Below are 17,162 nucleotides of genomic sequence, written 5' to 3'. Positions count from 1 at the left end.
GCAGGTAACTAGTGATAGGACTAGAGGGAATGGCCTCAAGTTGCACCAGGGGAGGTTCAGGTTGGAAATGAGGAGACATTTCCTCTCAGAAAGAGTGGTCAGGCTTTGGGACAGGTTGCCCAGGGGGTGGTGGAGTCACCATCCCTGGGAGTGTTCAAGGAAAGGTTGGACGTGGTGCTTAGGGACATGGTTCAGGGACTACATTGGTAGTAGGGTGATGGTTGGACCAGGTGATCTTGGAGGTTTTTTCCAACCTCAATGATTCTGTAATTCTATGAAACCAGTCCTACCAGGTATAATTGTAAATAAATATGGGTATACCTGAATCTAAAGTGAGATTGAAGAGAGGACAGGTGTATATATTTTAGTGAGAGGATAGTCGTTTAGCGATACAGTGTAAGATTAAATAAATAAATAAATAAATAAACAAATAAACAGGTATGATCCTGTAAGACAGTAAATTCCATACAGTATGTGTTACAAAAGCACAGTGACTGCTCCTGCAGAGAAGGCAGGCACTTGGGTGCTGCAGGGGACAGGTGGGGAGCAAACTTGGTGGGCCCAAAACAGGGACGGGGCTGCTGTGCCCAGCTCTGTGTGTGCAAGCAGTGGGAAACAGGCTCAACCCCAAACAGGTGTTTGGTTCTGGGTTGAGCACATGCTTGTGTTCAGTCTGTGCTTTACTGTTGAGAATGTCAGTGGAAACACTGAAAGTTTCTACAGCTTTTCCCCAGGAAGTTTGCAGACAGGTAGTATGTTTACTTGGGGGATTTCTTCACTAGTGTTCTTTCATGGCTGCTTATAGGAAAAGCAATTCTTAAAAGAAAAAAACTCTGTGCTTTTATACTGAGTAGCTGATGGGAGAGATGAAAGGAAGCATCGAGTCTTGGGGAAAGAAAAAAAAAAAAAAAAGACTAACTTTGAATACAAATTCAAAGAATATTTACTACTCTTTCTCCGCTGCTGCTGCACTCCCACACAGATCTGCTCACAGCAAGGAGTCCTAACAGAAAATTCACCACAATGTTTCTTTATTGGCAGTTAGAAGTCCCAAAATTTAGATTTCATTCCTAGACATACATTTAAAAAAACTCACTTTCTTTGATTTGTATTTCCATTCTTTCATTACTGAGAAGGTTTTCTGGTTACTCTCTCTGCAAATAACTGTAAAACAAGGTTGGTTGCCTTCATTTATTTTGAAAACACAGATGGAAAAAATGTTACAGGAAAACAGACTTTTGGAAGAAGAGCTGCTGGCTTTTTATACACAAAGTTAATTCCTGTTTATATTGTTGGAACAATCAAAACACATGGTAGCTCACACTACAGGTGGAGAACAACCTGTACTGGTAGCACTCTGTAAACACTTGCTGCAGGCAGTACTCAGTGCGCTAGTTCAGGCACAGGTCCAGTAGAAGATCCTTCCATCAGTATTGCAAAACATTACCTCTGTTTTTGTTTTTGTTTTTGTTTTTGTTTTTGTTTTTGTTGTTGTTGTTGTTCCTTCTATGATTCTATTATTTATTTATTTATGGGGGAGATGGGGGAAAAAATATTTATTTATGGGGAAAAACGTTGGGGACCCAGGATTTGGACTTGATGATCCTTATGGGTCCCTTCCAACTCAGATACCCTATGATTCCGTATTTCAGGCTACTCTCTGTAGTGTTCACTTATCTGTTTTCACAGCACCAGGCCACACATTGAGAGCAGACTTTGCAGTATGTCTGCCAAGGCTAAGACATGACTGACAGTTTTGTCACCATGGTGTATTTAAATCCCCTGCCATGACACCAACCCGAGCAGGATGGCTTCCCTCACAGGTGCAGACAGCAGAGGAGAGCTGCAAACACAACTTGTGGCACAACAATACCAGAGTGCTTTGAACATTTATGAAAAGACCCCTCTCGTCATGGTTAGGAGGGGTCACTTGGACTGACAAGGAAGACTAAGACACGCTTTTCCAATGCATCCAGATTTAATATAATTTTACAAGATTTAGTATCGTTTTTATGGATATTAACATTGTGTCAGCTGGTTGATGATGAGATGTAGTGAGCATTGTGTGCTTCTGGTTCTGACATGAACTAAAGCGTAGGAATTTCTGAACATCTCCTGAGGGAAGGGAGAGTTGGAAGCTCCTCAGTCTCTGGCACTGAGGGGCAGAGCACACCGCTCCACTCGTTTTAATCAACAGCTGCCGCCCCCAGACTGCTCAAAACGTCACGCTTGGCTGTCACGGGATGTTTCTTCCGCTAAGAAAACCAGAAAAAGTTACACAGCAGCGGCGCCTAAAAGGGCGGCCGGGAGGAACCCAGCGCGCTCCTGCCGGCAGCGTTTGTCCCTCTCGGCGTACCGTAGCGCCGCCATCGCCCTGTCCCCTGCCGGCTACCGTCGGGCGCAGCGCTTCCGGTGCGGTGCGGAGGGAAGATGGTGAGGGGGGGACGCGGCCGGGGCTGGGGCCGCGGCGGGGCCGGGGCTGGGGTGAGGGGGGACCGGGCTCGGCCCTCAGCGCTCCGGCGGGACCCCGGAGCCCCCCCCGAGCTCCCCGGAGCCCTCGGCGCGTTTTGCCGTTTTGCCGAGTCACGGCGCGGGGAGCGGGGCAGCGCCGCGGGGCCGGCCCCGGTACTGTGAGGGGCAGCGCTGCCCACAACGGCCGCCGGCCTGGCCCTGCCCTGCCGCCTGGAGCCTCTTAGTGCTGTGGCGGCGGGAGGTTTGTGTAGGTGGGGGCTGAGGGGGCCTTCTGCTTACACGGAGCTGCGCTTAGGCCTGTGGGTTGCTGCCTTTCCGCGTTTATGTGCCCCTTGTGATTTTTTTTTATTCTATTTTATTTTATTTAGGGTCAGAGTCAAAGCGGAGGGCACGGTCCTGGTGGTGGCAAGAAGGACGACAAGGTAACTGAACCCAAACAAACGCCTTTTTCTTACGGCTGTGCTACTGCAGAGGCTGGCTGCCGTGGGTTTTGTTCACAGTGTGGTTTTGTTTGCATGAAATGTTTTGTCTCTTCTGGATGCACACAGGAGAAAGCAGGTTGCCGTTCAAAAATAGAAAAGGGAACTTTGGTGCAAAGGAAAACTGAAAATACTTGGCAGTAGAAATTTACTTATAAAAATAAAAGCCCTGTAAATCTGCCTGGGGTAGGAAAGCCTTTAAGGTGGCAGTTAAGTAACTGGTTTTGATTTGAAAATGGCACCATACAGGTGTTTGCATGAGGTCTTTATGTAATGCTGTGGAATCTTAGAGGTCGGTTTCCTTAGGAAAAGGCAGTATAATACTGTGTGTGGTGAGCTGTATATGAGCCAGTAAACTGAAGGCACGTTACATGTAGATTAAAACACAACAGAAGTGTTCAGTGTCAGTGTTTTCCTCATCCTTTTGTGTATGAGTTGTTTGTGATTTAGTTCAGGTTTCAGCTTTCTGTGTTCCCTGAAAATGGAAGAAGCCTAAAATAAAATAAGCGGGAGAAGAAATTTTAAAATTTTCTTAATACTGCTGAGATTAATACTACTTCTGGGCTTGTTTTTCCATATCATAAAGGAAACAATTTTGTTATGTAGTCGTTCAGTTGAAGTTGAGCTCTCAGTCTGTGTACCTAACCTCTGTGTGTGTTTTTTCATTGCTTTTATTCTGATTTTTTTTTCCCCATGAAATTCCCTTTATGGATAAGGACAAGAAGAAGAAATATGAACCTCCAGTTCCAACCAGAGTGGGGAAAAAGAAGAAGAAGACAAAGGGACCAGATGCTGCCAGCAAACTCCCTCTAGGTGAGCATTCTGCCTGCCCCAGCAGTCCTGTCCCCGAGATGGGGCTGTATGTACAGCCCGGGACACAAGTGATTAAACCACAAGGCCAGATGTAGTTTTGTTTCATAGAAGCTTAAAAAATACAAAATAAGATTGTTGTTATGCAAGATGCATTCCATGGATTCCCATTTAAGAGACAGACATTGAAATTAGGAGAAAAGTAGGGGAAATAGCATTTAAAAATTTTTTTGACCAGAATTTAGTGCGGCAAGATTTACTTAATGGTGTCACTTACTGATTGCTGTTTGTATAGAAAGTATTGTCAGAAAGTAAAGCAGAAATTCTGATGATGAATTAATAGTTAATGGATGAATTAGGTCGACTTTGACCTAAAATTTTACTTGTGATTGCAGTGACTCCTCACACACAGTGCAGACTCAAACTGTTGAAATTAGAGAGGATTAAAGACTACCTGTTAATGGAGGAAGAATTTATCAGAAATCAAGAACAAATGAAACCTTTGGAAGAAAAACAAGAGGTGAGCTTTGAGTGAACTGTTAATAATAAAATGAGTGCTCTAATGTAATCTGCTTCATACAGAAGCAATGGAAATAGAGTGCCATGAATGTGTGAGTCAATGTAAACATTACTTGTATTAAAATCTTTCCTTGCATCTCAGTTACTGTTTGGAAGGTAGGGTATTTTTCTAGTGAAAATTTCTAGAAAGAAAGAATATTTTCACTATGTGTATCCATATACTAGTGTCCATAGGACTAAAATAATTGTGAATTCTGTTACTGGCCTGTGCTTTTATGCCTTTCGGGGCAGTGAAGCAATAGCAAAAATTAGTTCTGTTCTTTTTGGCTTGTAAAATTAATTGACTAATACAATGAAATTCCCAAATGTGCTGTCAGCTTTTAACTGTGTTGCACTTCAGCTGAAGATAATACTCAAAATTTTGGCCCAACCAGAAATTAATGAATAGTAATGTTTTTGCCTGTGTTCTTAAGTTGTTTCTTGGATTCTCCTTGACAACAGGAGGAAAGATCAAAGGTGGATGATCTGAGGGGAACACCGATGTCTGTGGGTACCTTGGAGGAGATCATTGATGATAACCATGCTATTGTGTCCACCTCAGTGGGATCAGAACACTACGTCAGTATTCTGTCTTTTGTGGACAAGGACTTGCTGGAGCCTGGCTGCTCTGTTCTGCTAAATCATAAGGTGAGTTATGCAAGATGATAAAAGAAGCACATGCTCTTCTGCTGTTTTATCTGGCCTCTGTCCTGAGGATCACAGGATTACAGGGTCTGAGGCTAGTGCCATTTATTTCATGCACCTAACTGTATGGATGTTGGGTTTTGGTTTGATCTTGTATCAGTGCTGCTAGCTAACTTTAACAACTCTTAATGCTTGCCTTAGGTTCATGCTGTGATTGGAGTCCTGATGGATGACACGGATCCTCTAGTTACTGTGATGAAAGTTGAGAAAGCTCCTCAAGAAACATATGCTGACATTGGTGGCCTTGACAACCAGATTCAGGAAATCAAGGTATTCTGATGTGCTAATTTGTGCTGTTAAGTGAGCTATAAACATAGCTGTTAGGTCAGGAGCCTGAAGGAGCAACAGCAGAACCAATTGGCTCTGCTGTTGCAGGATACGGTTGGGTTTCTGGGCTGCAAGTGCACATTGCTGGCTCGTGTTGAGCTTCTCATCAACCAACACCCTCAGTCAAACAGCCAACTCAACTCTTTTGCTTTGGATACACATCCAAAATCACAAATATGCTTAAAACATTCATCCATAGCATCTGGTAGTTCATACTGGAAAGCATCATTTAAGGAAAGTCTGCCCCCTGAAGCACTCCACCCGTGTTTGAGAGCCAGGAACTGCTGAGTTCTAAATTCATCATGTGTTTAGGTTGAAGTAGGGGGTACTCTCACTGTTTCAACTTGACGTGTGAAGAGAAGCAATACGAAGACCTATTTAGATAGAATAGTTGCCTGCCTTAGAATTGCAGGCAACCAAGATGCATGTTTTTCAAGGTCTGCCTTGCAATTACTTGCGTTCTTTTTGTCTTTCTTACTTTTATTAATGCAGTCCTGAAGAACCCCACAGATCTTCTGTGGAGAGTGCTCGCTGTTTATAAAAACACATTTGTTTTTGTCATGATGCAGGAGTCTGTGGAGCTTCCCCTCACCCATCCTGAATACTACGAAGAGATGGGTATAAAGCCCCCCAAAGGAGTCATTCTGTATGGCCCGCCTGGCACAGGTATCTTAGAGTTCTGTACCAAGCTAGCACGAGAAAAATAAATTACACTTGGGTAGTGTTAAACCACTGCCCAGTCTGTCACAAATTTGATATGATTTTTTTTTTTGCCTGCAGACTAATTACAGTATTTCTTTGCAATTAGGTAAAACTTTACTGGCCAAAGCAGTAGCAAACCAAACTTCAGCGACCTTCCTGCGAGTCGTTGGTTCAGAACTTATACAGAAATACTTAGGTGATGGTCCAAAGCTTGTGCGTGAACTGTTCCGTGTAGCTGAAGAGCATGCTCCGTCCATTGTCTTCATTGATGAAATTGATGCCATTGGTACAAAGAGGTACGGTGTTCTAGCTTCCACTTCACACAGAGGTATTGCCAAGGACAGTAAAAGGCTTACTGGAAAGTCTTTTGCAACCATGTTGATACTGTGTTTCTTAGCTCTGCTACAATTTCTGTATTATTTTTGATTTAAGCAATTTTTGAAAAGTAAAAGGTCAAATATTCAGACTAACCACAACATTTTCACGTTAAATAGGTATGACCAGTGATTTAACCTCTTTTCTCTTGCTACCTGGTTTCATGACACAGCCTCTTGCACTGGAAGAGGGCACCGTGCAAGTGTCTGGCATGCTTTCAGTGCAAGTGCAAACACAGAAACTGGCTTTAGTGATTCAAGAGTAAAGCAGTGTATTTAACACTGAGTATGCCCATGTGTTGTTTGCCTTTCTAAATAGCTAACTGAACAGTTATAACTAAGTTTTTAGAATGATGTGGGAAGTTACAGAGTGTGATGTCATGGATGTGGAATTTGATCAGCATTGCTTATGTCAAGCTAAGCTGCTGTACAGCCTGTAGCCAAGCTGTATTTATTTGAAGACTCCTTGGGCTGCTTGGAGCTCTCCAATTCAGATAGTCCTTAAAGCAGTCATATGTTCTCCCTTAAATAAACAAAATGATGCTCATGTATCTTACTACCCAGCTGCCACCCTCAATCTCCAGTATGGAAGAGCTTCTGCCCCATGTATTTCAGCATATGTAGAACAGATGGGACAGATGAGGAAGTGGGTAACACTCAGAATTTTTCATATACACTATGTTGCTTCAGACTGTTCCTAAACATGGATAAGGCTTTCTGTATGAAGAGTACTTAGTCTGGTATTTGCAGAGTAAAGTGACTCATGCACGAAGCACAGCACTGCATCCCCTGGTACCTGTGTTTTAGTAAGGGCAGAGTAAGACAAGGAGCCACGTTAGTAAGGCTGAAAGGCATACAGTTGTACCTGTATGCATAAGGGGAAAAACAACTGTCAGGCTTTATTTTCTGCCAGTTTGGATGCATGTCCTTTTAAAAATTAGTGTTTTTTTTCTTTTATATTTTTATTCATCTGTTAAGGATAAATGAGATTTCCAACTATATTACAGACATTGGATAAGAACAGACTTCTTTCATGTAATTGCTATTATTTTCCACAGCTACAAGAATAGATCAGTGCCTTTGTGCTTACCTAGATGTCACAATTAGATTGTGAAAACCTGCCTTTTGCATTCTATAGGCGAATGTTTAAAATTCTGTTGTAACATGGGCATATTAAAAAGGCCATTTTGTGTATTTATGGCAGTTAATGTGAAGTATGTTCTTAAATTTGCATAGTGCTTTTTCTGACTGTGTTGTTGTCTTAAAGGTATGACTCAAATTCAGGTGGTGAGAGAGAGATCCAGCGGACAATGCTGGAGCTGCTGAACCAGCTAGATGGATTTGACTCTCGTGGGGACGTTAAAGTTATCATGGCCACAAACAGAATAGAAACACTGGATCCAGCTCTAATTAGGCCAGGTAAGAGACTTCCCCCTGTGAAAGGACTTGTCACACAGATTATTAAACAAATGGGCTGGTCAAAAGAACGCATGTCAGTGGTTTGTCTCTATTCCATCTGTGCTAGTGTATCTGTTAAAATCAGAACTCAGTCACAAGGGATTAGTGAGGGAGAAATAGTATCTTATTTTTATGTGTGTTACATGTTGAGCCCAGAGCTTGAACGGACACACATACTATTTTTAAACGGCCAGTAAAAATGTACCAAAACCCGCATAAATACATGCGGTGTCTTTTAAACGATAAATTTGAAAGCCACAGAGAGATCAAAGGAATAAGCTAAGCTTCCTGGTAGAGTCTCTGAATAAATCTGAAATATTGAAGGAGTTGTAAAGATACTTTTCTTCTTAAGTAACACAGGTAAAATAGAGAGCGAAGATAATTCTAGATTAATCTGATAGATAATTCATCTGAGGGGTCAATAGACTGTATGGAACCAAGGAGTTTAGAGAAAAATTTCCACAGTATGAAGTTGCCAAGGTGTGATTTTTCAATAAGCTGTTTTTGTCCCCATCTTAGGCTTACCCCTCCAAATCAAAAGCAGTTGTTTGAGAACTGAGCAGAAAATACTGTACTGATGTTAAAAGCCAAGTTAGGGTGGTCTGAAATTAAATGGAAAGAAACCTCCTATACCTATCATGTATTTTAGTTACCGTTGCTTGAGCAACCATGGTACTTCTGGCAGCTTGGTAAACTCTGTTACCAGTGTGTGTATTCTTCTGGAATACTGTATGTGGTACCATCAACCCCTTTTACTAAAGACTAAAACTAGAGAAGAAGTGTGATCTAGAGATGGAAAATAGCATTCCTTTTAAAGATTATTATGTTGGAAGCATAGGAGCTGCAACAGCTTTCAGGCAGTAGGGACTTCAGGAAATAGCTGGCAGGAACTTCCAGCAGAACTTATGCAAAGCCTTCTTTCTACATATAGGTTTTACAGTGCTACATAATACTTATAACTTTTTTTTTTTTGAGAAGATTATATTGGAAGGGTTCATGTTGCCACAGTAACTTACTCCTTTTTGTGTGTATGTGGCAGAGTTAAATGTAATCATTTAGCTTCAGAGCTAAATGTAATCTCAGTAAAATGAAGTGTGTTACAAGAATATAGGTATTGGATTAACACTTCTCTGTGGTATGATGAATTATTCTTAGCTTCCTTGAGTCATGTAAATATATGGTTTTTCATGCCTCCCAAGTAAGATGCCTTTTACTTGCAGTTACACAGGATTTTACAAAGCACCAGTGCATCTCTTTTCAGCTCCACCTTTGTGTTCATTACAAACAGAACAGTCTGATTGTACTTTCTACTGTAAGACATGATTGATTCTGGCATGAAGATAGTTACCATCAGTATGAATTTGAAACATTCTTCCTGCTCTTTTTCCAGTAGAAGCATGCACACAAAAGAACACAACATCAACAAACAACTAAGAGCAAACTTTTCTTTTGTGCAGGACGTATCGACAGGAAAATAGAGTTCCCTTTACCTGATGAGAAGACCAAGAAACGAATCTTTCAGATTCACACAAGCAGGATGACGCTGGCAGATGATGTGACATTGGATGAGCTGATTATGGCAAAAGATGATCTCAGCGGTGCAGATATTAAGGTGTGTACATCACCATTGTTCATTGTTCAAAACCTAAATCCCAAGTTTAACTGTATCCAAACCTATATGGAATCATGCAGAAGTATCCAAGATATTGTTAATCATGCAAAACAGTCCAGCATATGAAGCGTTTTTTAGAGACAATGCTGCACACAGATAAAAAATACAATTCTAGATTAGGAAGCAGACTACTATGTCTGAAGTAAACAGAGCTCTTGCTAGAGTTACCACCATGGCATTAAGTTTCTTTTGTCATCCCAGTGCAAAAGTGTAACAGTCTGCTGTTAAGAGCTGGATGCCTTTGTTCTGTGGGCAGGAGGGAAATGGAATTATTGTGAAGCTGCCTTTTTTTTTTTTTTGCCATGGAAATACTACATTATGGGAAGACATCTGGCTTTATCCAGGTTGTGTTACATGCTTCAGCACTACTAAACAGTATGAAAAACTTCATTTTAATTTTGCTAATAATCTTTAGCACTACAGCCTGTGGTGAACCTTTTCATATAGCTCTAGCTGTCTTCTGAGGTGGTGTTTGAAGTAGCTGCAGAACCAGTAACTTTTTCTGCTTTCTCTGTTGTAGGCAATTTGTACAGAAGCTGGATTGATGGCATTGAGGGAACGGCGAATGAAAGTAACAAATGAAGACTTCAAAAAATCAAAAGAGAACGTTCTCTATAAGAAGCAGGAGGGAACCCCCGAGGGACTGTATCTTTAAGTCATCTCTGCCTGTTAAGGAACTTCTGGAAACTCTTGCCTGGTTGAGATGACTGTTGTGTGTAAAACCACCTAGTCTAGCTAATTCTCATTCCTGAAGAGGTTAAATTCTGGTGGATTGTGGTTTTCAGTCAGTGTAACGCTTTGTTTCCCAATAAAACATTTATTTGAACTGAACTGCTTTGGTGGTAATTAAGAATTACTTACACTGTTGTTGCTTTAGTCAGGCTTGTGTCCACCAAGAAGTGCTGGCACACCCCTGTGCACAGCGAAGAGCACATTGGGAGGTTCCTCACCGCTCTGTTCTTGTTAGGCAGGGCCATCTTGTACAAGTACTGCAACTTGCCTCTATTCTTAGAGTACCCTTTTTTTTTTTTTTTTACCCTGGGTGGGGAGCAGGTCATGCCTAACTAACTAGTACAAAAGTCACCTCCAAGTACCTCGCTTTCCTAAGTAATATATACATAAAAATTAATGAAAAAAATTAAACCCTTAAAGTGTATCTGTTACTGAAAAGTACTCTGTATCTAGCATTTGTGCTTCCAAAAACAAGAAATATTTAGGTCTTTACACTAATATCACTGAGTAATCTGTTTGGGTAAAATACTTGTACCATTAACAAACGGCAGTTCTCATTTATTTCCAAACCCTACATGCTTAATTTTAAAAGTTGTTATATATATATATATACATATATAACTAAAAGCTGTAAGTTTGGTATACAGAATGCAATTAAGTAGAGCACAGTCTTTGCTGTGGAAACTTTCTGTGGGAAGAAAATCTGGACAGTAACAGAAATTTGGAAGTTAGTTACACATAAAGCAATCCCTTTGATAACTGCCAGTGCTGTTAACAACAATGGCAGCAGCAAGGCCAAGAGATGTTGTTTTTCCATGTTAAAGTTGTGGTTCATTGTTAAAAACAAATCTTACATATGAGGGGAATGTTTATCTGGATGACAGGAACCCTGAAATAGAGCTGGTTTTCATCTGGAGAAAGGCAAAAAACAGCAACGTTTATTACCCATTCCTGTAAATCTTATGAAATCTGTCTCCCTCAAAAACTCACAAAAAGCCAGCACTTTTTTAGGCAAGCACTTTCTAATCATGACAGGAGGCCTCGTCTCTGCTTGTTGGGCTCAAGAGCTTTAGAACATGCAGTAAACAAGGCTTTCTTTTTTATCTGGGACACAGTGGGTAAGGCAGGCTCGAAGCAACAACCACAGAGAGGCTGGTGGAACTGACAAGGAAAGCTGCAAGGTATTAAACAAGATCAAGAACTGTGTTCTGGTACACTGACTACCACAACATTAGCTGAAGAAGATACATATTTGACAAATGTTTAGCTTTTAAAGCAGAATTTAACTTCTACCACTTTCTCCAACATTTCTGAACTCAAATCAAAAACTTCACCATAGAGACAAAAAAATCTCATGGGGTCTGAATTAAAAGGCAAGACTTACTCCAAGAGCACCACTGAGTAACCAGCCTCTGACCATCCCAAGTGAAGGAAGCAGCTGTAGTGAGGCACCAGGAAAAGCTGTGCAAAAGAGAAAGAGAGGAAAGACCCCAGAGGAAGGATCACATGGAATAGAAAGGTGATTGAAGACGAGACACACACAGGAGCACAAAAATGCTGCCCCTCATCCCTACCTCCACGCCTCTTCCAGGTCTTTAGAGGAAATGGCATTCTGCTTTGACAGGAGAGCAAAAGCAAATTATAAAAAAAAACCTACTTTTTGATGTCACCATTCAATACACTAAGTAACTCTTACCTCCAATTCAGGTGGTCTCATATTGGAAAGAAGAATGGATTTTAAAGATAACTAAGCTTTGGGGAAAAAAAGTTATTTTATAGAAAAAACAGCATCACCTACAATCACCAGGATATTTTAAGTCTCTTAGAATATGCACTATTATTTAAAAATTATGCATGTTCCCTGTAACATTTATAATACTTTAACAAAGATGAATAAATGAAGCACAGCCTAAACTAACGTGTATCTTGTGCTATGCCACTATTAGGCAAAAATGAGCTAGAGCTTGTGTGACTTTCTCCAGCCACAGTTTTCTATGTAATCATCTCTCTCCAGCTGGATGACCCACAACTGTTTTAGTGCTGTTAGTGACAGTTGTTTGTTTTCTTCTAAAAACCAAACCAAACCAAAACAAAACCAAAATCTCTGAAACAGTTTCAGGTACTCAGTAGCTGCAGGTACTCTATTTCAGATGAGGATCTAGTTTCTGAGTATTTGGGTGTCCTGAGCAGGAATGCTAAATGCAGTCTTTTAGATATTTCAGCATCTTCTGTCTTACAAAATAAACGTGTAACAATTATATTGCTAAATTGTTACCATATTTCACGTTATTTCTCTAGAAGCTGGCCTAAAGATTCTTGGAATTGAAGCTACTAATGAGACAGTCATGCTTCGACTATTCTGCCTTCTTTGGTGAGGATTAAATACAGCATAGACCTCTACTTCTCTCATGATGATTGCCTATATTTGGGTCAAAATAGAGTAATCAATTACAAAAACTTTTTTTAAACTGGGCTGCTTAGAGATGCACTATGGATAAAGTTTCATTGTTGATACATTAACAATCTTATTAAATTAAGAAAGAAAGAAAATCGAGTTCCATTTGAATTTTAAAAATTAAAGGTATATTTTTCATAAATATACATATTAAAATGGTCATCTGTCAAAACATACAAATACAAGTCCAAAATAGGTGCCTGCACAAGCAAAGATTTGGCCTTCACTGTTTATGAACAGATGTAACTGTTGTTTGACTCGGTGGTTATATATACACACGCATACCAAGCTGAAGGAAATTACTGAAGTCTGCCAGCTGGAGGACAGTGGAGCATCCACTTGGCAGATGTTTATTTCCTGTGCTGTTCACCAAACCATAATTGGCATGTACTGAATCTCTATTGAACTCCAGGGAATGTAATTTCAAACAATAGAAGAAGAAATGTGGGCAACATTCAACAGGAGGATATTTGCGAGAGGGTATCCTTCTGTGGGAGCCAGGAATACTTCAGAGAAATGGATGCATTTCTGTGGGCAAAATGCAGTACTTGATCCCAGAATACTCACAGCTAGTAGAACTCCATTTTGATAGCAACTTGTACAAAAAAATTAAAAAAAAAAAAAAAAGTACATAGTACCCAAGTCCCAACAGAGCTCCAGCTTGTAGAGACAGTTCTAAGTGTTAGTTTTGGAACTAGCTTGTGTACTTTCTTTGCTCTTACACAATCTTCTCTTAGACTTCTAACAGTAGATCCAGCTCTTCCATAGGTACCCGCACTCTTAATTCTTTTTCAGTCATTAGATCAAGTGTCTCTTGTAGCTGATCAGGGAAGTACTCTATTGCATCCATATACAGTACCTGGAAAGGCAATGGTAAAATGAGAACTTTTTATCTGCCATTTTTCTATCACAGCAAGACACATAATAGAAAGAGTATGCAGACATGCAAACAACCCTGCAGCAAGAACACAGGAAATATCATACACTTCCTAAAAATAATACAAACAGAATTTCTACATTCACAGCAGTGCAGATGTTTAACCAAAGCCTTTTCCAACTGTTACTAAACAGTTGTATTCAAAAAGATAAAACTCATAGATCAAGAGGTGCTGGAGCATTTGCAGCATACTCAGCCATCATTTGGGGAGTTGTGGGTGCTCCTTAACACCCTTCTGTTCTGAAATGCAAACAGCCAAACAGCACTGACCACTATGTTTGTCTCCATTTCAGATCTTTTTTTTTTTTTTTTTTTTTTTAAAAAAGCTGAAGGAAATTACTGAAGTCTGCCATAAAACAAACAAACAAACAAACAAACCAGAAAATATTATAGTTGCTTTTTGGAAAGCTCTACTTTCATTTCATTTACCCATTATGATAACTACTAAATTATAACTTTTTTTTTTTTTTAATACAGAACTTCAAAAACTAGAGTACTGATGACAGGCTTATTTTTTTCAATGCTTACTTTTGTCCAAGGACAGTTCTGAATGGCTTTATAAAACAATCCTTTACTTTTTTCTTTTTTTCCTACTGAAACCTGTGTGAGAAAAAAAAAAAAAACAACGTTCATAATTCAATACAGTAATAACTGAAATAATAAAACAACTGTCTATGAGACAAAAGAAATTCCCAACGAAAAGCTCGGTGTTCCTCTGTTGAGGAGTCCTTCCTACTATATCCTGTGATAGCTATACAGTTGGATAGGTTACAGTGATGACTACCTGTGTAATCAAAGAGATGTCCTTAGGGCGTTTCAGTGTTTTACTCGTGAGACAAGTAGTAGAACAGAGAGCAGCAGCAGAAGCTGCCACTGAATATTTCAGTTGAAGCCAGTGCCTTTGCCTGTATTTCACAGTAATATTGCAATGGACAAGAGTGTGCATCACTACCCAGAACTTACACCACAAAAAAGCATCTCTGGTACTGTGAAGGTGATAATATATTATTTTTGTGCACTGAAGAGACTATACCCATGTGCTTTTTCACTCCAGATAAGCTTGTTACGGTTGGATAGCAAAAATATATTAAATGCATTGAGATGTTTGGAGAAGAAGAGCTCTTCAGGCACAAAATCACATTTTCTCTTGTTCTGACTGTTGCTAAAAATGAGCAAGTTCCCTTGTCAATTCTTAAAATCCAGAAATTCTTTTGCATATTATTGTGATGTTGGTTGCAGAAACTTGTGCTGTTCAGGTGTCCTGATCTCCCTTTGCTGAATAGTGATGCATATATACAAATAACTGAAAAGGGGACGCAAAGAGGATTGAGCCAGACTCTTCTTTTCAGTGGTGCCCCGTGCCAGAACAAGAGGTGAGAGGCACAATCTGGATCTCAGGAGGTTTCATCTGAGCATCAGGAAGTACTTTACTGTGTGGGAGACTGAGCACTGGCACAGGTTGCCCAAAAAGGCTGCAGTCTCCCTCCCTGGAGATCTTCAGAAGCCATCTGGACACGGTCCTGGGCAGCCTGCTCTGTTAAGTCCTGCTGAAGCAGGGGGGCTGGACCAGATGTCCTCCAGAGGTGCCTTCCAACCTCAGCCATTCTGGGATGCCGTGAAGTTATACAAGATCGGGATCTAGCTTTGACTGAAATATCAGAGTCCTTACAATTTCCATACAGAACACTAAAGTAGGTCTAAGATACGAATACAAGTCATCACTGCTTATTTATATAAAAATCATAAAATCCTACATTCCTTCCTTAGATTTGCTTCCTTTTTCCTTAAATTTTGCTACCCTGACCACTAGCCTCTATATTGTGAGACAAACCAGGGGGAATCCATCTATTGATATCTCATGAAGTAAGTTTTACTTGTGTGAGAGGGCAGCCACAATAACTTACATGCACCTGTATTAAAACCACACTGTCAGAAGCTATCACTCCTTCTGATCTTTATAAAGGAAATTTTCCCTAATATGCCAAAAAATAAGCAGCATTACAATTCACAAATAAGTCACCTTGAAAATCATATAGCTATGGCACCATTTAGTGTTTCTTTTTTAATATATCATCATAGCTGTGCCCATAAGAAATTCCAGATATGGTAGATGTAGTAAAATGGATACACTCTTCTTACCAGAAAGTTCAAATACATCCTCCACAGCAGCGGACAATGGGTACCATTTTCACTCTGAATGGCATGTTCAAATAGAGCTATAATCCTATTTGTTAATCCAGTTTCAGGAATAGTATAATATATTTCACCAACATCTGCCCTGAAACAGAGAGGGGAAAAAAGAAAAACATAATCACTTAAACACAAGATAAAGGACCACGTTCAGACGTAAAGATCAACATACTGTCTTCTGTTCACACAGCACTGTATATGGACAATTTTGCATTTCATGCTGTGAACTCTGAATGTCATAAAACTGATTTTTAGCACTTTCTAATCTAATCAACAGTTTTCTAAATAGGAAATTCCATTAAAAGTAGCTAAATGAGATATTTTGTGGAAATTACAGCATGCTGGAAAATTAACCCTGTTCAACTGGAGATGATTTTTCTGAGGATAATCATCTGCTATCATATAATCTTAAAACACTTACCTTAGTGTTCATTCCAGACATTGTATCATTCAAAACTTGGCAAAGCAGCTCAAACCAAATGCAAGTCTAGATCAAGAAGCCTTCTTTTGGTACCCAGGCAAGTCTGCTTAAATTTACCTTTGTAAGACCATCTGTAGGTCTTGTATCAAGCCCTAGGTTACAGCTCTGGATGTCAACTGTGATTGGAACAGGAAACCAGTTTCAAATCCCACAAGTTCCAGGCCCAACACAAAATGTTTTTCATGTTTTTCACTGAAGCAATTCTTTCTATCTACAGCTGATACAGACTGTCTTATTTTTGATGCTTGTGTTGGAAGAGCCTGGAGCACTCACGGCAGCATCACCTCTCTTTCTGCATTTTCCTATCCTGGCAGCTTGCTCCACTCAAGCTTAGTGCTCCTCATTTGACTCTTTCTTCAAGGGTCTTTAAGGTCATGTTTCCTCTCATCATAACCTTAGCCATGGCAGAATGTGATGTAATGTACTCTCCATGGAGCATTGTATCTCACCTTGGTTTATGTATGCTACTGTTTTACTCTTGATGTTCATTTCTTTCATGAATTCTATGCATTTAAACATGAAGAAATGAGAAACAGAACAAGAAACAGTCACACATACTACAGACCTTTGCTTAGTTTGTCACAACATTATAAAACATTATTTTTAATTCGTGACTCACAGGCCATTTATCTCCTTTGCAGTAGTTCAGCTGCACTCTTGCAACATCCAGCTTGTCCCTATACAAATGTAATTTACAGGAACAGCCGTGCTAGCAGAAAACAATCTGGAAAGGAGCTAAATGTCACAGAGAAAATCACCACTCTGGAATTTTAACATGGGTTTCCAGTAACGAGAATGAAAACCATCATA

At 40.1% G+C, this 17,162-nt stretch overlaps 2 protein-coding genes across 6 annotated transcripts in view; one reads left to right on the top strand and one right to left on the bottom strand.

The window, feature by feature from the left end:
* The first annotated feature begins 2,407 nt into the window (after positions 1 to 2,407).
* Positions 2,408 to 10,388, top strand: PSMC1 (proteasome 26S subunit, ATPase 1). Of its 3 annotated transcripts, none has more exons than XM_082760581.1 (11): positions 2,408 to 2,433; positions 2,841 to 2,894; positions 3,668 to 3,764; positions 4,157 to 4,281; positions 4,782 to 4,967; positions 5,166 to 5,294; positions 5,921 to 6,017; positions 6,160 to 6,349; positions 7,695 to 7,846; positions 9,343 to 9,497; positions 10,078 to 10,388. In XM_082760581.1, the coding sequence occupies exons 1-11, from the start codon at positions 2,431 to 2,433 to the stop codon at positions 10,210 to 10,212; spliced, it is 1,323 nt and encodes a 440-aa protein (XP_082616707.1). In that variant the 5' UTR covers positions 2,408 to 2,430; the 3' UTR covers positions 10,213 to 10,388. The 3 variants fall into 3 exon arrangements, with proteins under 3 accessions (XP_082616707.1, XP_082616709.1, XP_082616708.1); XM_082760583.1 differs by lacking the exon at positions 2,408 to 2,433 and adding an exon at positions 2,649 to 2,713; XM_082760582.1 differs by lacking the exon at positions 2,408 to 2,433 and adding an exon at positions 2,696 to 2,719.
* Positions 10,389 to 12,895: 2,507 nt separating this feature from the next.
* NRDE2 (NRDE-2, necessary for RNA interference, domain containing) overlaps positions 12,896 to 17,162 on the bottom strand; it is a 29,296-nt gene continuing 25,029 nt past the window's right edge. The window contains exons 12-14 of one of the 3 annotated variants that reach the window (XM_082761411.1): positions 15,821 to 15,959; positions 14,210 to 14,281; positions 12,896 to 13,603 (exon numbers count right to left, since the gene is read on the bottom strand). In XM_082761411.1, the coding sequence (XP_082617537.1) occupies positions 13,478 to 13,603; positions 14,210 to 14,281; positions 15,821 to 15,959 (337 nt within the window). In that variant the 3' untranslated portion in view covers positions 12,896 to 13,477. Of the gene's footprint in view, positions 13,604 to 14,209; positions 14,282 to 15,820; positions 15,960 to 17,162 lie in introns of those variants that run through there. The other 2 variants (XM_082761412.1, XR_014317591.1) reach the window with 2 other exon arrangements.

This window comes from Aythya marila, assembly GCF_965140915.1.
Source record: "Aythya marila genome assembly, chromosome: 5".
Taxonomy (NCBI): Eukaryota; Metazoa; Chordata; class Aves; order Anseriformes; family Anatidae; genus Aythya; species Aythya marila.
Note: the sequence above shows the minus strand (reverse complement) of the source record. Positions and strands in the feature narration are given on the sequence as shown.

Excerpts from the sequence above, each read along its gene's own strand:
- PSMC1 (XM_082760581.1), top strand. Across the intron at positions 4,968-5,165 it reads CTGTTCTGCTAAATCATAAG|GTTCATGCTGTGATTGGAGT; the intron begins GTGAGTTATGCA and ends TGCTTGCCTTAG. Across the intron at positions 7,847-9,342 it reads TCCAGCTCTAATTAGGCCAG|GACGTATCGACAGGAAAATA; the intron begins GTAAGAGACTTC and ends TCTTTTGTGCAG.